We start from the raw sequence: 17,771 nt of genomic DNA, 5'->3' as shown, positions 1-17,771 counted from the left end.
AGGATAGAGTCCACTCCTGAGCACAGCATCCAGGCTCTTCAGAGCGTGGCCCCTACTGGCTGGTCCAACCTCAGCTTCTGGGGCAGCTACTCCAGGCCACACCAAAAGTGAGATCTGCTCTGCACTTCTGAGCTGCCAAGCCTTTCCTTGGGCTGTTTTCACATTCTGGAATGCCCTCTCCTACTATTAGCCTATTAACCTTTGACTCATCCTTTGAGGCTTTGCTGAACTGTCCCCTCCTCAGAGTAGCCATCTGTGAACATGACCGAGATAACCTGCTCAGTCTCCATACTCCCAGCATCTCTGCCTCTTTGCCTCTTACTCGAGGTATGACACACGTCTGGCACTGCAATCAGAGCACACTTACTAAGTGCCTACTGCCTGAGAGCAATGTGCTGGGTGCCAGAGTGGGGGTGCATGGGTGGCTCTGAGCATCCTCTGCCCTTGGAGAGCTCACATGCAGGTTAGTAGTGGAGACCATGGTGCTTACTTCTAAGTCCCCTCACAGGGCCAGCGTAGGCCCAAGGCTGAGAAACCTTCCAGGACCATTAGCTGTCCCTAAATCTTTAGCCTTCTGGAGTCACCTCCTCCACTCAAAGCAAAGCATAACACACTCATGCCCCAGCCCATGGGGCTGCGGGAAGCCCTCTCCAATATTCATGAGGGTTCTCAAGGAAGAAAGAATGGCTTTTGCTTCCTGGAGGTGACTAGTCACCAGAGGCCTCCTGGCTTACAGCCCCCAGCATACCCCTGTCCATTTTGCTCCTGATTATGCACCCAGACATTTAAACACTCCCAGTGCAGCACTTCACGCTGGCAATCTGATGTGGTGACACATTCACTGCAGTCTGTCACTTGTCAAGATGGAGGGCAGGCATGCTTTCTCCCACACCATCCAGGCAGGTGGGTCTCTGCTGACCCTCTGCTCCTCTTGCCAGTCAGTCAGTCAGTCAGTCAGTCAGTCAGTCAGTCAGTCAGTTGATCAACAGATGCTTTCCCGAGGACTTACTCATGCAGAGAAAGAAACTGGAATCTCTCACACCTGGCTGAGGTCCTACCTAAATTTCTTTGTGGACCTACTTTCCAGGACAGGAAGGGAACAGCCGGCTAATGTTAACAGCCCCTTTCCCCTGTTCTGTGTCTGGGTGGCCCTTGCCAGTAGGCCCCCGGGCTCTGCTGGACTTTGAGGGGCCACACATGTGAACAGGGCTATAGGAAAGGGAGCAGAGGTCCCCTTGGAGAGACAGAACCTGGCAGAAACAACCACAGTGCTGCTTGGAGAAGCCACATCCTTCCTTCCCTCCTTCTGGGGCACCCACCAGTTTCTGTGGAAATTGTCTTGTTGCAAAGACCATCTTGGGGAAAATGTGCATGCTGCTGAGACCATCTGAATCCACCATTCATATTTCTATCTATCCATCTGTCCATCCATCCATCCATCCATCCATCCATCCATCCATCCATCCATCCATGTCACACTGGTTCATGGGGCACCTGCTCTCTGCTCAGCGGAGGCTGGCTCCTGAGGCTACAGCAGTGAACAGGGCCCAGCACCCACAGGGACACCTGTTCTCCTGCCTCTGCCCTGCTTTCCTTCCATAAATATTCCAATGACTCAGTATTTGCTGAGTCCAGACCACAAAGACACATTCCTGTGGGTATTTATTAGCTTGAGCTACATCTACCGTTTCTAAGATGTGACATCAAATGGAGCCCAACACAGACATTCTGAGGACCAGGTCCTCTCCCAGGTCAAATTTATGGGCTAGGATGAGGGTTGGGTTCTATGAATCAAAAATACTATTTGGACTGGGCAGAGGACCAGCATCACTGGTTCTAACCCTGGGCCACAGGAGAAAGAAGGGACAATAACCTATTTGATCTGGGGCCTCACTAAAAGCTGCCATAGTTGCTGGGCCCCTCAATGGCACTCCTTCACTGTCCTGAGCCTCATTTCCAGGGCTGCCCCTGGAGTTGGGATTCCCAGGCTGAGTCACCAGGGTTGCCAGGTGCTCATGGCACAAGCTCCACTCTTGCAGTATTTGGACTTTCCCTGGCCCTCTCCCAGGCCAGCCACCCTGATCCTAAGCCTGGGCTGATGAAAGTCAATGTTGGCCCATACAGGGATGCTAGGGAGATCTTTCTGCCTTTCCTTCCACTGGCTAGCTGCTGCTTCCAGAATAGCCACCACTGCTACCTGCCCCAGCCCCAGCTCTTCTGGACTGATGGAGCTCCACTTAGTCTGATTTATGTCTTTCCAAGAGCCGTGGTCTCAGGGCCGTAAGGAAAGCGATCCTTACCATAGACTTGTGGTCTCAAAAGCATGCATTTAGGAAACATGGGCTTGCCGGTGACACTGTCCACCTTGACCCCAGGTACTGCTGTGGGCTGCAGAGATCAGGGAGGGTACTGGACTCTCCCTCTGCAGCCCAAACTCCCAGCCTTCTTGTCTCAGATCCAGGGCCAACCCACCATAATCCCTGGCCTGAGCTCCAAGCCCTGGGGAGGGAAGGAAGTGGCCGACCCCACGGCCAGCATTCCTCTGTGATGACTGCAGTCCGCCTTCTGTCCAGCCACCCCAGCTGGAAAGCAGCTCTCAGGGAATTACAAGGGAAGTCCCTCCCACAAAGCCAAGGCCTCTCCTGCAGAGTGGGGCTTCCTTCAACTGGGGACATGGCAGGACCTGAGTGGGCTAGGGGTCCTGTGGGGAAGCAGGTCAGAAGGCATACGGACCCCACAGATGCCTCGAACTCACCCTACTCCTTCCCTTAGTAAACAATCACAAGCCCCTGATGGAGGTTAGTGGGTTCTAGATCCAGGAGGCTAGACCAGACAGTCAGGGCTCACTCTCAAGAGCTCCAAGTCATGTTCAGGGAAATCCTCCAACAAATAAGCAAAAGAGGACACTACGGAGATGATCTCAGTAGGGAGACCTCATCATATAAGGATAATAAGATGGGATGTGACAATGAGGGGACAGCTGGAGACCTCAGCCATTTGAGGGGATATCCCAATTCCTTAGCTCCCACCTGGCTGCTCACAGTCCCCTCTTTCCCCACGTGCACACCCTCAAAGCCCTCGGCTTGTAGAACTTCCTCCCTCATTCCCTAAAGGCCACCACTGCAGGCAGGTCCATCCTTCACACCCCCACCCTCAGCGTGAACACCATCCGGAGAGGGCTGGGGGCAGGTGCATTCAGGTGGGGCTTTTCCGGGGCCGGTTTTCCCCAGCTCCCGCTGGAACTTCCAGCTGGCCACTGGCCGGTAACACTGGACGCCCGCCCGTCCCCCTGCCCCCGCCGCCGCGCAGACCTTAGCGCTCCCAGCGCGGTTCAGTTCCCGGAAACTCCTCGATTTCCCTGTTGCCGCCGCATTTGCAAGAAACCGAAACCCAGATTCCGCCCCTCTGGCGCGGCCCCGCGGAAACCGGCGCTGGGGCTGACCCCCACTGGGTGGCCGGACCCAAGCCTTCCCCTACCCAGCCCCTGCGTCCCGCCCCACCGCCAGCTGCGAGGCCCAGGCTGAGGTGGGAGCCATCTGAGTGCCTGCGCGCCGACCCCCGGCGGGCAGCGTCAGTCCAGCAGCTCAGCACCACCCGCACCTCCAACGGGAAAGCCGCGGGTCTAACCCAAGTCTCAGGCTGCAACGGAGGGCAGTGCCCCGGCGAGGGACGCAACACGGCCTTCCCCTGCGGCAATTTACAGTCGGGCGCCTTTTCTGTGCATCCCCTGTGCCCCTGCCAAACCGAGCGGAAGGGGAAGGTGGTGGAGCAGGGAAGAGGGAAGTGCAGCGGTGTTCGCGGAAAGCTCTGCACCGCGATTGTTGCTAGCTCCATCTCGCAGGGGGAGATAATGGGCACAGAGAAGTTTAGCAACTTGCCTGAGGTCACACAGCCTGTAGCTGCTGACCCGGCTGCAAACCCATGGCTTGTAGCGGGAGGCTGGGCGGGGAAGGAGGAGGAAGTGCCCTGGTCGCGGGCAGGTGAGCCGCCTGGCAGGGGCGGGGCTGCCAGCTTGCTGGGGAGTAGGGGTGGAAGTGGGGTGGGGAGGAATGGGTAGGGAGGAGGCGGGCAGCCACCAGGGCTGGGAGGATTTGCAGTTCTCCCGCTGGCCCTCCCTTTCCAGGAAGCCGGCCAGCTTGGAGCCGGCTGCTCACCCCGACTCACCCCCCGCCTGGGCGGAGCAGGAATGTGGAAGTTGGCCCGAAAGGACTGTGCCCCCTCCCCGTCAAACACCCCCCGCCCCCCACCCCACGTTCTGGCCGGGGCTGTGGACCGTGGGTCACCTGGGGGCGAAGGACTCCACATCACGGTGAAGTGGAGGTGCTGCAGCCCCCACAAAGACCAAGAAGCCTGCCAGGGGAGCCCCGGGCGAACGGCAGTGGGCGTGGGTCGTTCTGCAGCACCCATTGGCGCGGGGGAGGAGAGTGCTGATCCCATCAATCCTTGCTCCAGGTCGCGGCCGCTGGGCCTGGCCCGGGAGCCTCCCCCGGCCTCCGGGCCCCACGGGACTGACGGGGAGCTGAGTTCTCTTTCCTCCCAACGGTGGTGTTTATAAGAAATGAAGCTCCGCAGCGGCCATCAGCGGCAGCCCACACTGTCACCCCGCCCTGCTCTCAGGGGGTTCCGGAACAGCCCTGAGCACTGGAGCAGTTCCTTGGCTCAGTATTCCATCATGACCCCCTAGTGATTTTCCAGCCAGCTTCAGCCCCCCATTCTGCGTTTAGGAATTTTATAACAATACAACGTTTATTCTGCTGTGTCATACAGCATTTTTTGCCAAACCTTTGAGAGGGGAGGGGCTGGTCTGGTGCCCCAGTGTATCTCCAGGACCAAACCTGGGGTTGACTGAAAAGCAGGCCTGCGTGTGATTCATATATGTTGAATGAATTAAGGGACTTTCTTTCTCGCCAATTAGGCTCCTTGCAGGCAGGGTGATGACCCTTGGATTCTGCCTTCAAGCTTTTGGATGCTTTTATTTCTGGCTTGTGTTCTGCAATTCACAGTTTAGGACTGCCTGCCTCTCAGGTTTCTGTGAAAATAGAGATGAAGGCTTTGAGCATTTCAGAGAGCCCTACTACTTCTGCACCTGGAAGGCTGGAAGGCATGCTGGGGGGTGTTTGTCTGCTTTGGGGACTGTGGCCCCCTCTCTGGGTAGCAGGCTTCACAGGTAGCAGGTATCCCAGTCAAAAACCTAGTTCAGGTCAGGCACCGTGGCTCACGCCTGTAATCCCAGCACTTTGGGAGGTCGAGGCAGTGCGTCACCTGAGGTAAGGAGTTGGAGACCAGCCTGGCCAACGTAGTGAAACCCCATCTCTGCCAAAAATACAAAAATTAGCTGGGCGAGGTGGCGGGTTAGCTATTCGGGAGGCTGAGGCAGGAGAATTGCTGAACCCGGGGAGGCAAAGGTTGCAGTGAGCCGAGATCACGTCGCTGCACTCCAGCCTGGGTGACAGAGGAAGACTCCACCTCAAACAAAACAAAACAATAAAACACCTCGTTCAAACCTCACTGGCACCTGCTCCTCAGTGCTCACAAACTCTCACGGTAGCCACTCTGCGGGGGAGAGCAAGGATGGCAGCATCACCTTAGTGTGGTCCGTGTGGCCCTGTGCATGGATGTGTGTGTGCATGGTGACACATTGGGAGCCATGTTTCTGGGCTTCAGGACTAACTGCAGCCCAGTTAGGGGGTGAACAGTGTTTTGAGAGCCTGAGGGAGGGAACTGGGGACAAGAATTGTCTGTCAGGGTAGAGGCTCCCACAGGGTGTGTGAATGTGTGTGTGAGATGATCTTGCCTTCAGCATCCTGATTGCAGAAGTCACTTCAAAGGAGGCCCTGCCAGGCAGTTAGCCTCCTCTTGCCAGCACAGAAAAATCCAGGCCCCAATACAGACAGGCCACACAATGAATTCACCCTCATCGAGTGAGGGTATGGATGAGAGGTATCTGTAAGGAAGCCCTTGTGCAGTACAGGGTGCTGGCTACCCTCAGCTAATCCCTAGCTCGCTTCAGCTGCTGGGCATGAGGAACCTGTTAAGATTTCCCACAGAAAACACGTAGAGTTATTTTTCTCACAGAAAAAATGTAGACTTTGTTCCCCAGAGTTTGTTCCCACCACGTATAAAGTGACTAGTGGTGAAAAGGCAACACATGAAAGTTAAGAACCAAAGGGGTCCAAGGAGGGAAAAGAAAGGACTTCTGGTTGATTGCTTTGCGGGCATTTTGAAGAGATCAGGCATATGCTCTGGGCCTTAAAAAAAAGACACAGAGATTGAAGTGGTGGGGTGGGCAAGGGAGAGGGAGATTGAGAGAGGGCGAGTGTTGCCAAGTATCCTGAGGAGATAGGGATGAGGGGACAAACACTGTGTTCAGAGAATGGAAACACAGGGAAAGGTTCATGCGTTCCTGTTCATACATTTCATTTGACTTATGTCTTACAGTTTGGAAATAATTTTGATAGTCTAATTTTATATTTAGGAGAGATGGAGACAGATGATCTCTATTTTACAGATAAGAGAACTGAGCCCCAGAGAGGGACAGTAACTTGCTAAGATCACATAGCAAGTGGAAAAAGCACAATAAGAACTCAGGCTTTCAGACTCAAATCCTGTGTTCTTTTTTCATCCCCCTTTAGTTTCATCTTCCCTACTGCCAAGGGTAGGGAAGCTGTCAGGGACAGATGGTTGGAATGGGACCCCAGGACCAGACTGAGCAAAGATTTGAATGTGGGGCTGAATGTAGGGGAGCTCAGAAGGCTCCTGGGTGGCCCTGAGTGTTAGGGAGATCATCCAAGTTAGGGAGATCATTCCAGTGCAGAAGCACCATTTTCTCCATCTACCTGGGCAGGACTGATAGGCAGAGAGGCCCAGGGGGAGGTTGGGGCAACAGTAGTCTGGTCCTGGACTATGAAATCACAACCAGATACAGGGAAGGAAGACCCAGAAGACCAGGTGGGAGAGAAAAGGGCTGGCTCCGAATTACTAAGAGCCTACAGGAGCCTACGTGTTCTGCTGGGGATCACAGGGAATGTTCTACATCTTAGAATGTGATTCATCAAAAGCCATTACAATAAAAATGTTGGGTACTTAAACATGGCTTAGCTTTATTTCACTGAGTCTGAGTATAGCACCCCTAGTCATAATAATCAGATTCTTATAGGCTTCAAAATAAAATAAGAATCCCTAAGGTTAAAAAAAAAAAGGTCAAAGATGTAAATGTAAATGACAGTTTCATTCGTGAATCCTAACTGGGGAATTTCTCCTAAGCAAAAAATTATTGATGTGCACAAAGATTTAGCTAATAGCGTTGTTTGTATTATGAAAAAATGGAAATAACCTAACTGTCCTACAATAGGGGATTAATTGGGTAAATTTTTATTTATCCTTATGGAAGAATAATACATACCTATTGCAAATGATATTGCATAAGTACATTTCATGACATGGAAAGATGCTCATTATGGCTAAATATACATACACATTACAGGTATATTCATACCTGTATCTGTGAATTAAAATTAAGTTTTTGTTTTGAAGTACTTTTTATAGTCTCCTGTTGCCTTCACAGGGTCACTGTGGTCAATTTATCAGGACACAAGGATGCAAACTTCCTTTCCCTAATCTCATCCTGAATTTTCCAGTGGGTGTGTCAGGTTCTCAGGGGCAAGACACGCATCTATTTGCTGTATCAAGAAAGGATCCCACAACTCAGGAGTCACTTGTTTTCTCTCATTCTTGCTCAGAAGGTCTTGGTCCCTGTAGCAAGTCCCCACTCCCATTTGTCACTTAAAGTACCCCAAACCCCATCTTTCCATTCCAGAGTGTCATTGCCCTCCACTTTGCTTAACACTCAGTTAGGTTCCTTCCTCAGTTTCTTCTACCTCCTTTCCTCTCCTAGCTCCTGACTCACCTCTATCTGGTAGACAGTTTTGCCCATTTCTGCTGGTACCGATGCCAGGTTTGGCATCGGTCACAGCACTCAGATTGCAATACACCAGAATAGGATTAACCCATGCATTTCCTCTACGGGAGGGAGGTAGTAGAGTGACTGGCAAGTCGAATGTTGCATGAGTGTGTCTATTTATAGCCCGCAAAATGGGGTGCTGCCCTGCAGGGACAGCTGGAGTGAAGGAAATGACACGCCTGGGAGAGTAACTTACTTCTGAGTCAGGAGCTTTAGAGAGATGAAGGAAGAAGCCTCCTGGGCCAGAGTTTTGGATGGAAAATGAACACCCAGTCAAGTCTCTAGGACTATAAGTGGGGCGGGGACTAGTTGTGAGCGCGAGTTAAGTAGGGGCCCTTACCAAGGAACATAGGACCTGGGTTCCCCAACCCTTTCGCTAGGTCCATGGCGTTGATCAGCCCTGAGCTAATTCCTCCATGCTGCCCAGAACCTCTCTGGGCCAAGCCCTGGGGACTCAGAGATGACAGCAATACTTCCATTGAGGAACTCCCATACGCGGGCCACAGGGAGGCTCTGGAGGCGGCCTGTGTATTAGGAGGGATCAGAACTACCCCACCCCCACCCTCACTCAGCCATCTGGGCTTCTCTGAACCCCTTCTCCTCCTCTGTTCCCTAAGGCCAGCCAGGGGGAGTCCCAGGGAGGCAGACCAAAAAGGGGTGGGGTGTCATCCTGGTCACTATTAGACCCTGGAACGGCGACCTTGAAAACTACTCAGCGTCTGTTGCCCGAGTGGAGCATAGTGCTTTACAATCACAGCAAACCATCAAGGTAGGGCTACTGTTATTTTATGGTTGAAAAACGGAGGTCCTGAGTCCCTTGGGGGCTGTGCCAGCAGCGGCCAAGTTGAGATTTCCCCTGGTTCAGCAGCCCCAGACAGCACACGGTGCAGGGTAGGCTTTCTGCTTCCTTCACTTCCCCAGGGCAGGTGAGTGACCTGGAGAAAGGGGGTCACCCCTAAAAACAGGGGTAGTGCTAGGACTGAAACTCTCCCTTCTTGATACCCCACTGGCAAGCTTGAGGAGCCAGGTTGCCAGTCGGGAGATTCGGCCGGTGTTCCCCCTGGAGAGGGCGGCAAGTGCCCGGGCGATCCCCTCACCTGCGTTCAGGAGATAGACCCCCGCCCCCAACCCGCCAGGAGGGTGAAAAGATGGCCCCAGGAGCCAGCCGGCTGGGAGAAGGCGGAGTGAGAGGAGAGGCTGGGGCCGGGGGTGCCGGGCTGTCCAGGGCAGCCCTCCTCCGGGCGAGCCGGAGCAGGGGTGGATGGGGAGCGCGCGGGGCGGGCCCGTGGTGGCCCCGGGGCGGTGGCGCCCGGCCGGAGAGGGTGGGGCGGAGCAGCCGCCCTGTACTTCCCCTTCGCCGCTAGCTCTACAACAGCCTGATTTCCCCGAAATGACGGCACGCAGTCGGCCAATGGGCGCCCGCGCGGCTGTCCGGAGGCGGGGCCGGCCAGGGCTGGGGAATCCCGCTAAGTGTTTGGATTGCTCGGTGGCGCCGCTGCCCTGGCAGAGCTCGCCACTCCTTCGTCGAGGCAGGACGTGCGCCCGAGCCCCGCCGAACCGAGGCCACCCGGAGCCTTGCCCAGCCCACGCCAGCCGTGCCCAGCGGCCTTGAGACCCAGACAGCCTCTGCCTTCTTCCCCCTTCCACCCGGAGTCGCGCTCCGCGCCCCCTCACGGCAGCCCCTGCGTCGCCGGGACCTTCGCGCGCCGCCGCCGGGACCTTCGCGCGCCGCCGCCGAATCGCTCCTGCAGCAAAGGTGAGTCCGCTTTTGCGGCGCGGGGGACCGGCGGCGTCGAATAAAAGGCGCGCGGGGCACCAGGAAGTGGGGGTTCGAAAACCCCAGGTTGGAGACTCGCGGGAGCGCGGCGTTGCCCGGGCCCCCGCGCGGGCTCCGGGGGGCGCCGGAGGAGCTGCGAGCCGCGGCGCGGGGAGGGCGGGCCGCGGCGTGGACCGCCCACCCGGACGAGGCTGCCGGCGCCGGGCAGCTTTCGCAGATATGCGTGCGCGCAGCCGCTGGGGGCCTGTAGGTGGCCCGCTACGTTCGTCCCGCGCATCCACACGCCGTGCCGGGGACCGAGTGTCCGCCCACGCGTGGGCGCCCAGTGCTCCCGGCTTTCGGCGGTCCCAGCTTCGCGCCCAGGCCCCAGGTTTTGGGCTCCCTGTGCTGGTGACAAGGGCTGGCTTACTGCCCAGGTGGCTGGAGGGAATCGTGACCTACGGAGACTGCGGGAAGAGGCGCCACAGGTGTTCCTTGGGCCGCTTCTCCAGAGGAGGGGAAACCGGGCCGGAAGGGTTAGCGTCCTAGTCTTAGCGTAGTGGGCTCTGTGACTGTCAGGAGGGCGTAGAATGGATTCAGGGGGGCTGTTCAGGGTGATGGCTAGCCCTTTACTAGCTAGTGGTGACAACTCAAGTCAAGGGAATTTCTTCTTGGCATCAAGCAAAAGAAGTCCCTCCCTTCCCAAAGGATTTGAATTTTGAGCGAAAAGTTCTGAAATTAGGATATCTGTGCATTTTCTCTCTTTTCCTGCACATGAATCCTAAAGCCATCACTTGCATGCCTGTCTCATCCAGAGACTGGCTGGGATGGAGGAAGGGGCAGAAGCATTTTTGCCTAAGATGCTGAAAAAACTTGGAGAGCAGTTTTATTCCAGGGCAGCTCCCCTCCCCACTGAGTGTAGTACCTAGTAGCTGGCTGAGGGGAGGGTAACTAAGTGAACTCGGGTGGGGCAGGTCAGTGCCCAGGTACTGTTCAACAGATTCCAGACTGGAGCCTCTGTCTTCTCTTTACAGCCAACATGCCCATCACTCGGATGCGCATGAGACCCTGGCTAGAGATGCAGATTAATTCCAACCAAATCCCGGGGCTCATCTGGATTAATAAAGTGAGTGTAACTCTTTGGGTTTTCCTGCCACTGTTTTAACCCATGTACTTCTGGAGGGACCAAAGCTTCAGATGCAGCTCAAAAAGGGAAGTGATAACAGGACAGGCAGATGTTTCTCCCAATGGGTCCTGCATGCAGGGAGGGAGTGTGCAAGGCCCAGCCTGGGCCTCACTTGCACGACTCCTGCTTTCTTCCCTTCTTGAGGTAGGGCACCCACCTGAAGGCACTTCCAGTTTCCAGCAGCAAGACTTTCCCAGCATCTGCAGAGCTGGAGTTCTGGTCTCCTCTGAGGGAGACCCTTACAAACATACACAGCACCTTGCAGGGCTCTAATCAAACAAATAGAAGACTTGAGAAGTGGATGCTGCTGGGCAGAAAGGTGGCTGGCTTAGCAGAGGACAAACGAATCAATCTTGCACCAGTCACTGTGGCCCAAGAAGCCTATAGCTGGTGCACTTGGGGCAACATAGACACTATAGGCTTAGTAGCAATGATAGTATTCATAATAATAGCTAATGCTTACTGAACACTCTCTGTGTGCCTGGCACCTGCTACGTATGTTATTTACATTGTGTCATTTAATCCTCGCAGTAGTCCTGTGGGGTAGGTCCTGTTCATGTCATCATTTTCAGATAAGTAAACAGAGGCACTGAGAGGAAGATTGTAAGATCACACAAAAAGTGATGAAGCCAAGATTTGAACTTGAATGGTCTGACTCAGAAATCTTTACTGTTAACCATCAGTGATAATAACAGTAAGACCTTAGACTTCATATTTGTCACTGTGTCCCTACACATTCTCTGGTTTTTAATTCTCAAAATTTTGTTGGATATGTTTTCTCATTTCAGAGAAGAGAAAACTGAGGGGAAAAGAGATACAGTGACAATGCCAGGGTTACACAGTGTTCACCATCCAAGTCTAGCTCCCTCAGTCGTATGACCAGGACCTCTTGTGTAGAAGCCCATGGTCCCAGGTGTCCTGAGGAGTCCTTTCTAATGGAAGAAGTTCTTACTTCCATGTTGGTGTTTACAAGCCAGAGAGAAACATCCCAGAGCTTCAAAATCAGGGCTTTGGGGGAGGGTGCCCTGTGTGGGTCCTAGCACATGTGTAACAGGCAGAGGGAGGTCTTTGTGAGCTAATAGTGCTGCAGCTCATCCGAACTAGGAGTCCCTCCTGAGAGATCCCGAGTGGTCTGTTTAAGCCAGCCTAAAGATGGGTCAGTCCAAGCCAGATGGCAGGGGGAAAAGGGGAAGTCAGCCTTTTCTCAGACCTGTCTGGCTGGGCAAGCCTGGGTCTCAGACTCAGCCCCAAAGTCTGTGGCCTCTGAGCTGACACAGCCTCGTGTATATGTGTGTGTTGTTCAGGAGGAGATGATCTTCCAGATCCCATGGAAGCATGCTGCCAAGCATGGCTGGGACATCAACAAGGATGCCTGTTTGTTCCGGAGCTGGGCCATTCACACAGGTGTGTGCCTGGGACTCAGGCCTAGGAAGGCCAGGGTAGAGACAAGAGGAGGCACTAACGTTAACACAGAGGCTCTTCACTGGGGTCCCTGAGCTCCCTGAGACAATATGCAGAATTACTGGGAACAGGGGCTGGTGGCAGACTAGTGTTTCTGGAGAAGAGAGTCCATCATTTCAGCAAATTCTCAAAGGGATTTCTAAAGCCAAGATCTTAGAAAGTGTGTGGCTTCAGGGGGGTTGTGGCTAGATGAGAGTTTTCCCTGGCAAAAGCATCTGTGAAAAGCAGCTGTAAGCCAGGGCACTGAAAGAGAGCCAGGTCTGCCTTCATGTTGACCAAGGCCCTTGGTCCAAGGCTCGTGTGGTTGGTAGCCTCCTTTATCCTTGAAAGATGGAGCTCTAGGCCCATCTCAGAACAGTCAGCCCACCCATTAGTTACTGTTCTCTGCTGCCCAGTCTGTGCCCACTCCCATGTTTGGAAATATCAGATAAGCCCCAGCCCACCTTGTGGCTGCTGATAGCCCAAGGAGGAAGACTGGGCATGGTCTGGGACACAGATAGTCCACTTTGGGGATATGGGGACTCTAGTGCTTCTACCTGGGCCCTTCACTGAGGCCCGCTAGATGTGTTTAAGCCAAGCCTCGGCATTTGAGAAGGTCCAGGGCCTAGGACCTGCAGAGTGTCACTGGAGTACCTGCTAGTTTGACCACTGTGGCTGTCTGGTTGCATGAGAGCTCAGGGGTACCCTTACCTTCCTCCACCAGGCCAGGGGCAGCTGAGGATCCCTACCTGTGGCCCTGACGATCCTCTTTTTTCTCCTGTCCTCTAGGCCGATACAAAGCAGGGGAAAAGGAACCAGATCCCAAGACGTGGAAGGCCAACTTTCGCTGTGCCATGAACTCCCTGCCAGATATTGAGGAGGTGAAGGACCAGAGCAGGAACAAGGGCAGCTCAGCTGTGCGAGTGTACAGGATGCTTCCACCTCTCACCAAGAACCAGAGAAAAGGTATCCAAGGACTCTGGGTCCTTGGGAAGCACCCTCAGGGAGGGAGGGTAGAAGAAGGTCAGCTGGGTCTGGCGAGCCTGCACCAAGGCTGACAGCCTATCTGCTCCACAGAAAGAAAGTCGAAGTCCAGCCGAGATGCTAAGAGCAAGGCCAAGAGGAAGGTGAGTATGGTCCTAAGCAGCCAGGCCTTTGGTCACCTGTGGGCCAGGGTGAGCAGTGGAAGAAATGCTAAGGTGGGCCTGGGCCTAAGCTGCTTTCTCCCTTGACAGTCATGTGGGGATTCCAGCCCTGATACCTTCTCTGATGGACTCAGCAGCTCCACTCTGCCTGATGACCACAGCAGCTACACAGCTCCGGGCTACATGCAGGACTTGGAGGTGGAGCGGGCCCTGACTCCAGGTGAGCTGGTGCAGGTCTGGCAGGGGACCCCACAAGTCAGTGGGATAGCTCTTTCTCTTGGAGGCATGGTGCTGGCAGATGGTGGCCCATTAGTGCAGGCTGCAGGGTTGGTGGGGGGGCGCTCGATGTCTTGCAAACTAAGAAAGCACACAGCCTTGACCCATGGCTTCTGCTGTCCCCCAGCACTGTCGCCGTGTGCTGTCAGCAGCACTCTCCCTGACTGGCACATCCCAGTGGAAGTTGTGCCGGACAGCACCAGTGATCTGTACAACTTCCAGGTGTCACCCATGCCCTCCACCTCTGAAGGTTAGTGCTCCTGGGGCCTGGCCTGCCTGCTTGACTGTCTGGGTCCTGTGAAGGGCTTCCTGAGAGAGAAAAGACGCTCAGAACTCCACCTGGCACTAAGCTGATTGAGCTGGGCATTGCCCAGTCTTAGCCCCCGTGGGGGGAGGCAAGCAACGGGGACACTAGGAAGGCAGTTCAGAGTGGGCTGCAGCACAGTGGGGGCTGGTGAGAGGAGGGAAGGGGGCCAGGGGCTGTATTTTGGGGTGCTGTTTCTCCTTCCTCCTCTGCAGCCCAGCATCTGAGGGTGAGGAAGGAAGTGGGGTGGGGGTGGGAAGAGGCGTGGCTTCAGGGTTTGAGAGGCTGAGTCACCAGGCCGGTGTCCTGTTCTGGAATCTCCATGGCAGGCAGGTCCACTGGGAGGGGTGTGTGTGTGTGTGTCTGTGTGTGTGTGTGTGTGTCAGAGAGAGAGAGACAGAAAGGGCAGGGGATCTGGTGGGCTGGAACTGGAACTGCAGGGCGAGTGTGGCTGACTGCCAGCCAACCTCTCTGCTTTCTCCATCCACAGCTGCAACAGATGAGGATGAGGAAGGGAAATTACCTGAGGACATCATGAAGGTAAAGCCCCTTCCTACCTGGGCACTCTTGAAGTGACCGTTTCTCAGTGAGGAGAGAGAACCAGTGAAGCTTCCAAATCAGAGGATGGGCAGCTGCTATTGTCACCTGGCTGCTTGCATCATCCCACAAGTGCCACATTCACGTGGCTTGACTGGTGGGAAAGCCACCATGGGTAGGGAAGGCAGGTGGGAGGCCTGGCCTCCGACAGGCCATCCTGAAGCAAGCCTGGGGGCATCAGACAGCTCTGTGAGTCAGGCACTATCAGCGATGGGTCCCTGGCCTGCACCCTCTGCCCCAACATGCCCCAGCCCTGCTAGTTTGGGAAATGCACATCAGGTTTCAATAATCAGCCTTTAGGATCCATTAATATGATTGCTTTATAGAAAAAGTTAGCAAATTATCCTCCAGGTTTTTTTTTCTGCTTCAGTTTTAAAAGTGAATATAAAGAAGTTTTTGCAGCCGGGGGCGGTGGCTCACACCTGTAATCCCAGCACTTTGGAAGGCCAAGGCGGGTGGATCACCTGAGGTCAAGGGTTCGAGACCAGCCTGACTAACATGGTGAAACCCATCTCTACTAAAAATACAAAAATTAGCCAGGCCTGGTGGCGCATGCCTGTAATCCCAGCTACTCCGAAGGCTGAGGCAGGAGAATCGCTTGAACCTCAGAGGCGGAGGTTGCAGTGAGCCGAGATTGTGTCATTGCACTCCAGCCTAGGCAACAAGAGCAAAACTCCATTTCAAAAAAAAAGTTTTTGCGGTAGTTGTACCCCAGCTGTTCCATCAGCCCAGAAAATTAAGACATGTATGTAGTTCCTTATCTGTAGCTTTTCTAGTCATCTTTTCTTGATTTGTTTTGCTTACCTTAGTTTTAAGCCCCATTCCCTCTTACTATGTCCTTACACAGTTGAGAGGGAAGTTGTAGAGAGTGGAGTGCCAGAGAGTGGGTGTGAGAGGGGTGGGAAATGAATTGAGGACCAGTGCCAACATGCATTTCTGCCTCCTCCCTCCTGGGCCCTTGTCCTGACTGCAGTGCACTTCTGCATCCTATCTGAGATTGTGAAAATGGCCAAGGGTGTGATCCTGGCTGAGAGAAGCTGGTTCATTGAGGGCAGGGCCACAGGGTGAGTCTGCACTGGAAGGGAGTTGATAGCCTCTTGCTCTTCTGTCCTCAGCTCTTGGAGCAGTCGGAGTGGCAGCCAACAAACGTGGACGGGAAGGGGTACCTACTCAATGAACCTGGAGCCCAGCCCACCTCTGTCTATGGAGACTTTAGCTGTAAGGAGGAGCCAGAAATTGACAGCCCAGGGGGTAAGAAGGCCCTGGATCCATATGGCTTCTTAGAGGAGGGAGAACCATATAGGGATGGAGAAAGCTTGGGGGCAGGGCCAGGGAGCAGTGCGGTAAAGCATCTGGGGTACTGACACATTGTGAATTAGCTACTGCTGCCATGCCTTAAGGTTTGCCTGAAGCTAAGTAGATGTTTGCTGCTGTGCTGTGAAGAGTGGAGGCCATGTCTGTGGCCTTCAAGGGTAGGCGGAAGCACACCTTATGCCACCGTCCCCCACCCTCATACAACCTTCTTCGTATCTTCTAGGTGATATTGGGCTGAGTCTACAGCGCGTCTTCACAGATCTGAAGAACATGGATGCCACCTGGCTGGACAGCCTGCTGACCCCAGTCCGGTTGCCCTCCATCCAGGCCATTCCCTGTGCACCATAGCAGGGCCCTTGGGCCCTTCTTAGTCCTCTAGGCAAGCAGGACCTGGCATCCTGGTGGATATGGTGCAGAGAAGCTGGACTTCTGTGGGCCCCTCAACAGCCAACTGTGACCCCACTGCCAAGTGGCGATAGGGCCTCCCCCCTTGGGTCATTGGCCTCTCAGGGCCTGGCAGGCCAGTTGTCTGGGTTTTTCTTGTGGAGTAAAGCTGGTCCTGCCTCCTGGGAACATGAGGTTCTGAGACCGGTGTGTCAGGTCAGGGACTTGGACTGGAGTCAGTGTCTGGCTTTTTCCTCTGAGCCCAGCTGCCTGGAGAGGGTCTTGCTGTCACTGGCTGGCCCCTAGGGGAACAGACTAGTGACCCCAGAAAAGCATAACACCAATCCCAGGGCTGGCTCTGCACTAACAGACAATTGCACTAAATGAATCTTGTTCCCAAAGAACCACCCCCTTTTCAGCTGAGCCCTGGGGACTGTTCCAAAGCCAGTGAAATGTGAAGGAAAGTGGGGTCCTTCGGGGAGATGCTCCTTCAGCCTCAGAGGAGCTCTGCCCTGCTGCCTACTTTGGCTGAGGGGCTTGGGAAAAAAACTTGGCACTTTTTCTTGTGGATCTTGCCACATTTCTGATCAGAGGTGTACACTAACGTTTCCCCCGAGTTCTTGGCCTTTGCATTTATTTATACAGTGCCTTGCTCGGCGCCCACCACCCCCTCAAGCCCCAGCAGCTCTCAACAGGCCCAGGGAGGGAAATGTGAGCGCTTTGGTTTGACTTAAAATTGGAATGTCATCTAACCATTAAGTCATGTGTGAACACATAAGAACATGTGTAAATATGTACATGTCTTTTTATAAAAAGTAAATTGTTTATAAGGGGTGTGGCCTTTTTAGAGAGAAATTTAACTTGTAGATGATTTTACTTTTTATGGAAACACTGATGGACTCATTATTGGCATCCCACCTGAACTTGACTTTGGAGTGAACAGGGACATGCATCTATTATAAAATCCTCTCTGCCAGGCGTGGTGGCTCACCCCTGTAATCCCAACACTTTGGGAGGCCGAGATGGGTGGATCACATGAGGTCAGGAGTTTGAGACCAGCCTGGGCAACATGGTGAAACTCCATTTCTACTAAAAATGCAAAAGTTAGCTGGGCATGGTCGTGGGCGCCTGTTATCCCAGCTACTCAGGAGGCTGAGGCAAGAGAATCACTTGAAACTGGGAGGTGGAGGTTGCAGTAAGCCAAGACTATGCCATTGCACTCCAGCCTGGGCAACGACAACAAAAATAAATAAATCCTTTCATTTGGCCGGGTGCGGTGGCTCATGCCTGTAATCCCAGCACTTTGGAAGGCGGAGGTGGGCAGATCACCTGAGGTCAGGAGTTTGAGACTAGCCTGGCCAACATGGTGAAACCCCGTCTCTACTAAAAATAGAAAAATTAGCTGGGCC

The 17,771-nt window shown here is 54.2% G+C and overlaps 2 protein-coding genes across 5 annotated transcripts in view; one reads left to right on the top strand and one right to left on the bottom strand.

Moving 5' to 3' along the window:
* The window catches only part of LOC102122672 (uncharacterized), a 137,565-nt gene that overhangs the window by 46,353 nt on the left and 73,441 nt on the right, over nt 1-17,771 (bottom strand). The gene's annotated exons all lie outside the window — the stretch shown is intronic.
* Nucleotides 9,466-17,189, top strand: IRF1 (interferon regulatory factor 1). Of its 3 annotated transcripts, XM_005557729.5 has the most exons (10): nt 9,466-9,716; nt 10,751-10,842; nt 12,207-12,306; nt 13,132-13,308; nt 13,420-13,469; nt 13,578-13,707; nt 13,891-14,013; nt 14,558-14,607; nt 15,780-15,915; nt 16,202-17,189. In XM_005557729.5, the coding sequence occupies exons 2-10, from the start codon at nt 10,756-10,758 to the stop codon at nt 16,324-16,326; spliced, it is 978 nt and encodes a 325-aa protein (XP_005557786.2). In that variant the 5' UTR covers nt 9,466-9,716; nt 10,751-10,755; the 3' UTR covers nt 16,327-17,189. The 3 variants fall into 3 exon arrangements, with proteins under 3 accessions (XP_005557786.2, XP_065402792.1, XP_073850311.1); XM_065546720.2 differs by lacking the exon at nt 10,751-10,842; XM_073994210.1 differs by lacking the exon at nt 15,780-15,915.

This window comes from Macaca fascicularis, chromosome 6 (genome assembly GCF_037993035.2).
Source record: "Macaca fascicularis isolate 582-1 chromosome 6, T2T-MFA8v1.1".
Taxonomy (NCBI): domain Eukaryota; kingdom Metazoa; phylum Chordata; class Mammalia; order Primates; family Cercopithecidae; genus Macaca; species Macaca fascicularis.
The sequence above is the reverse complement of the archived record's forward strand: the minus strand, read 5'-3'. Positions and strand labels throughout refer to the sequence as shown.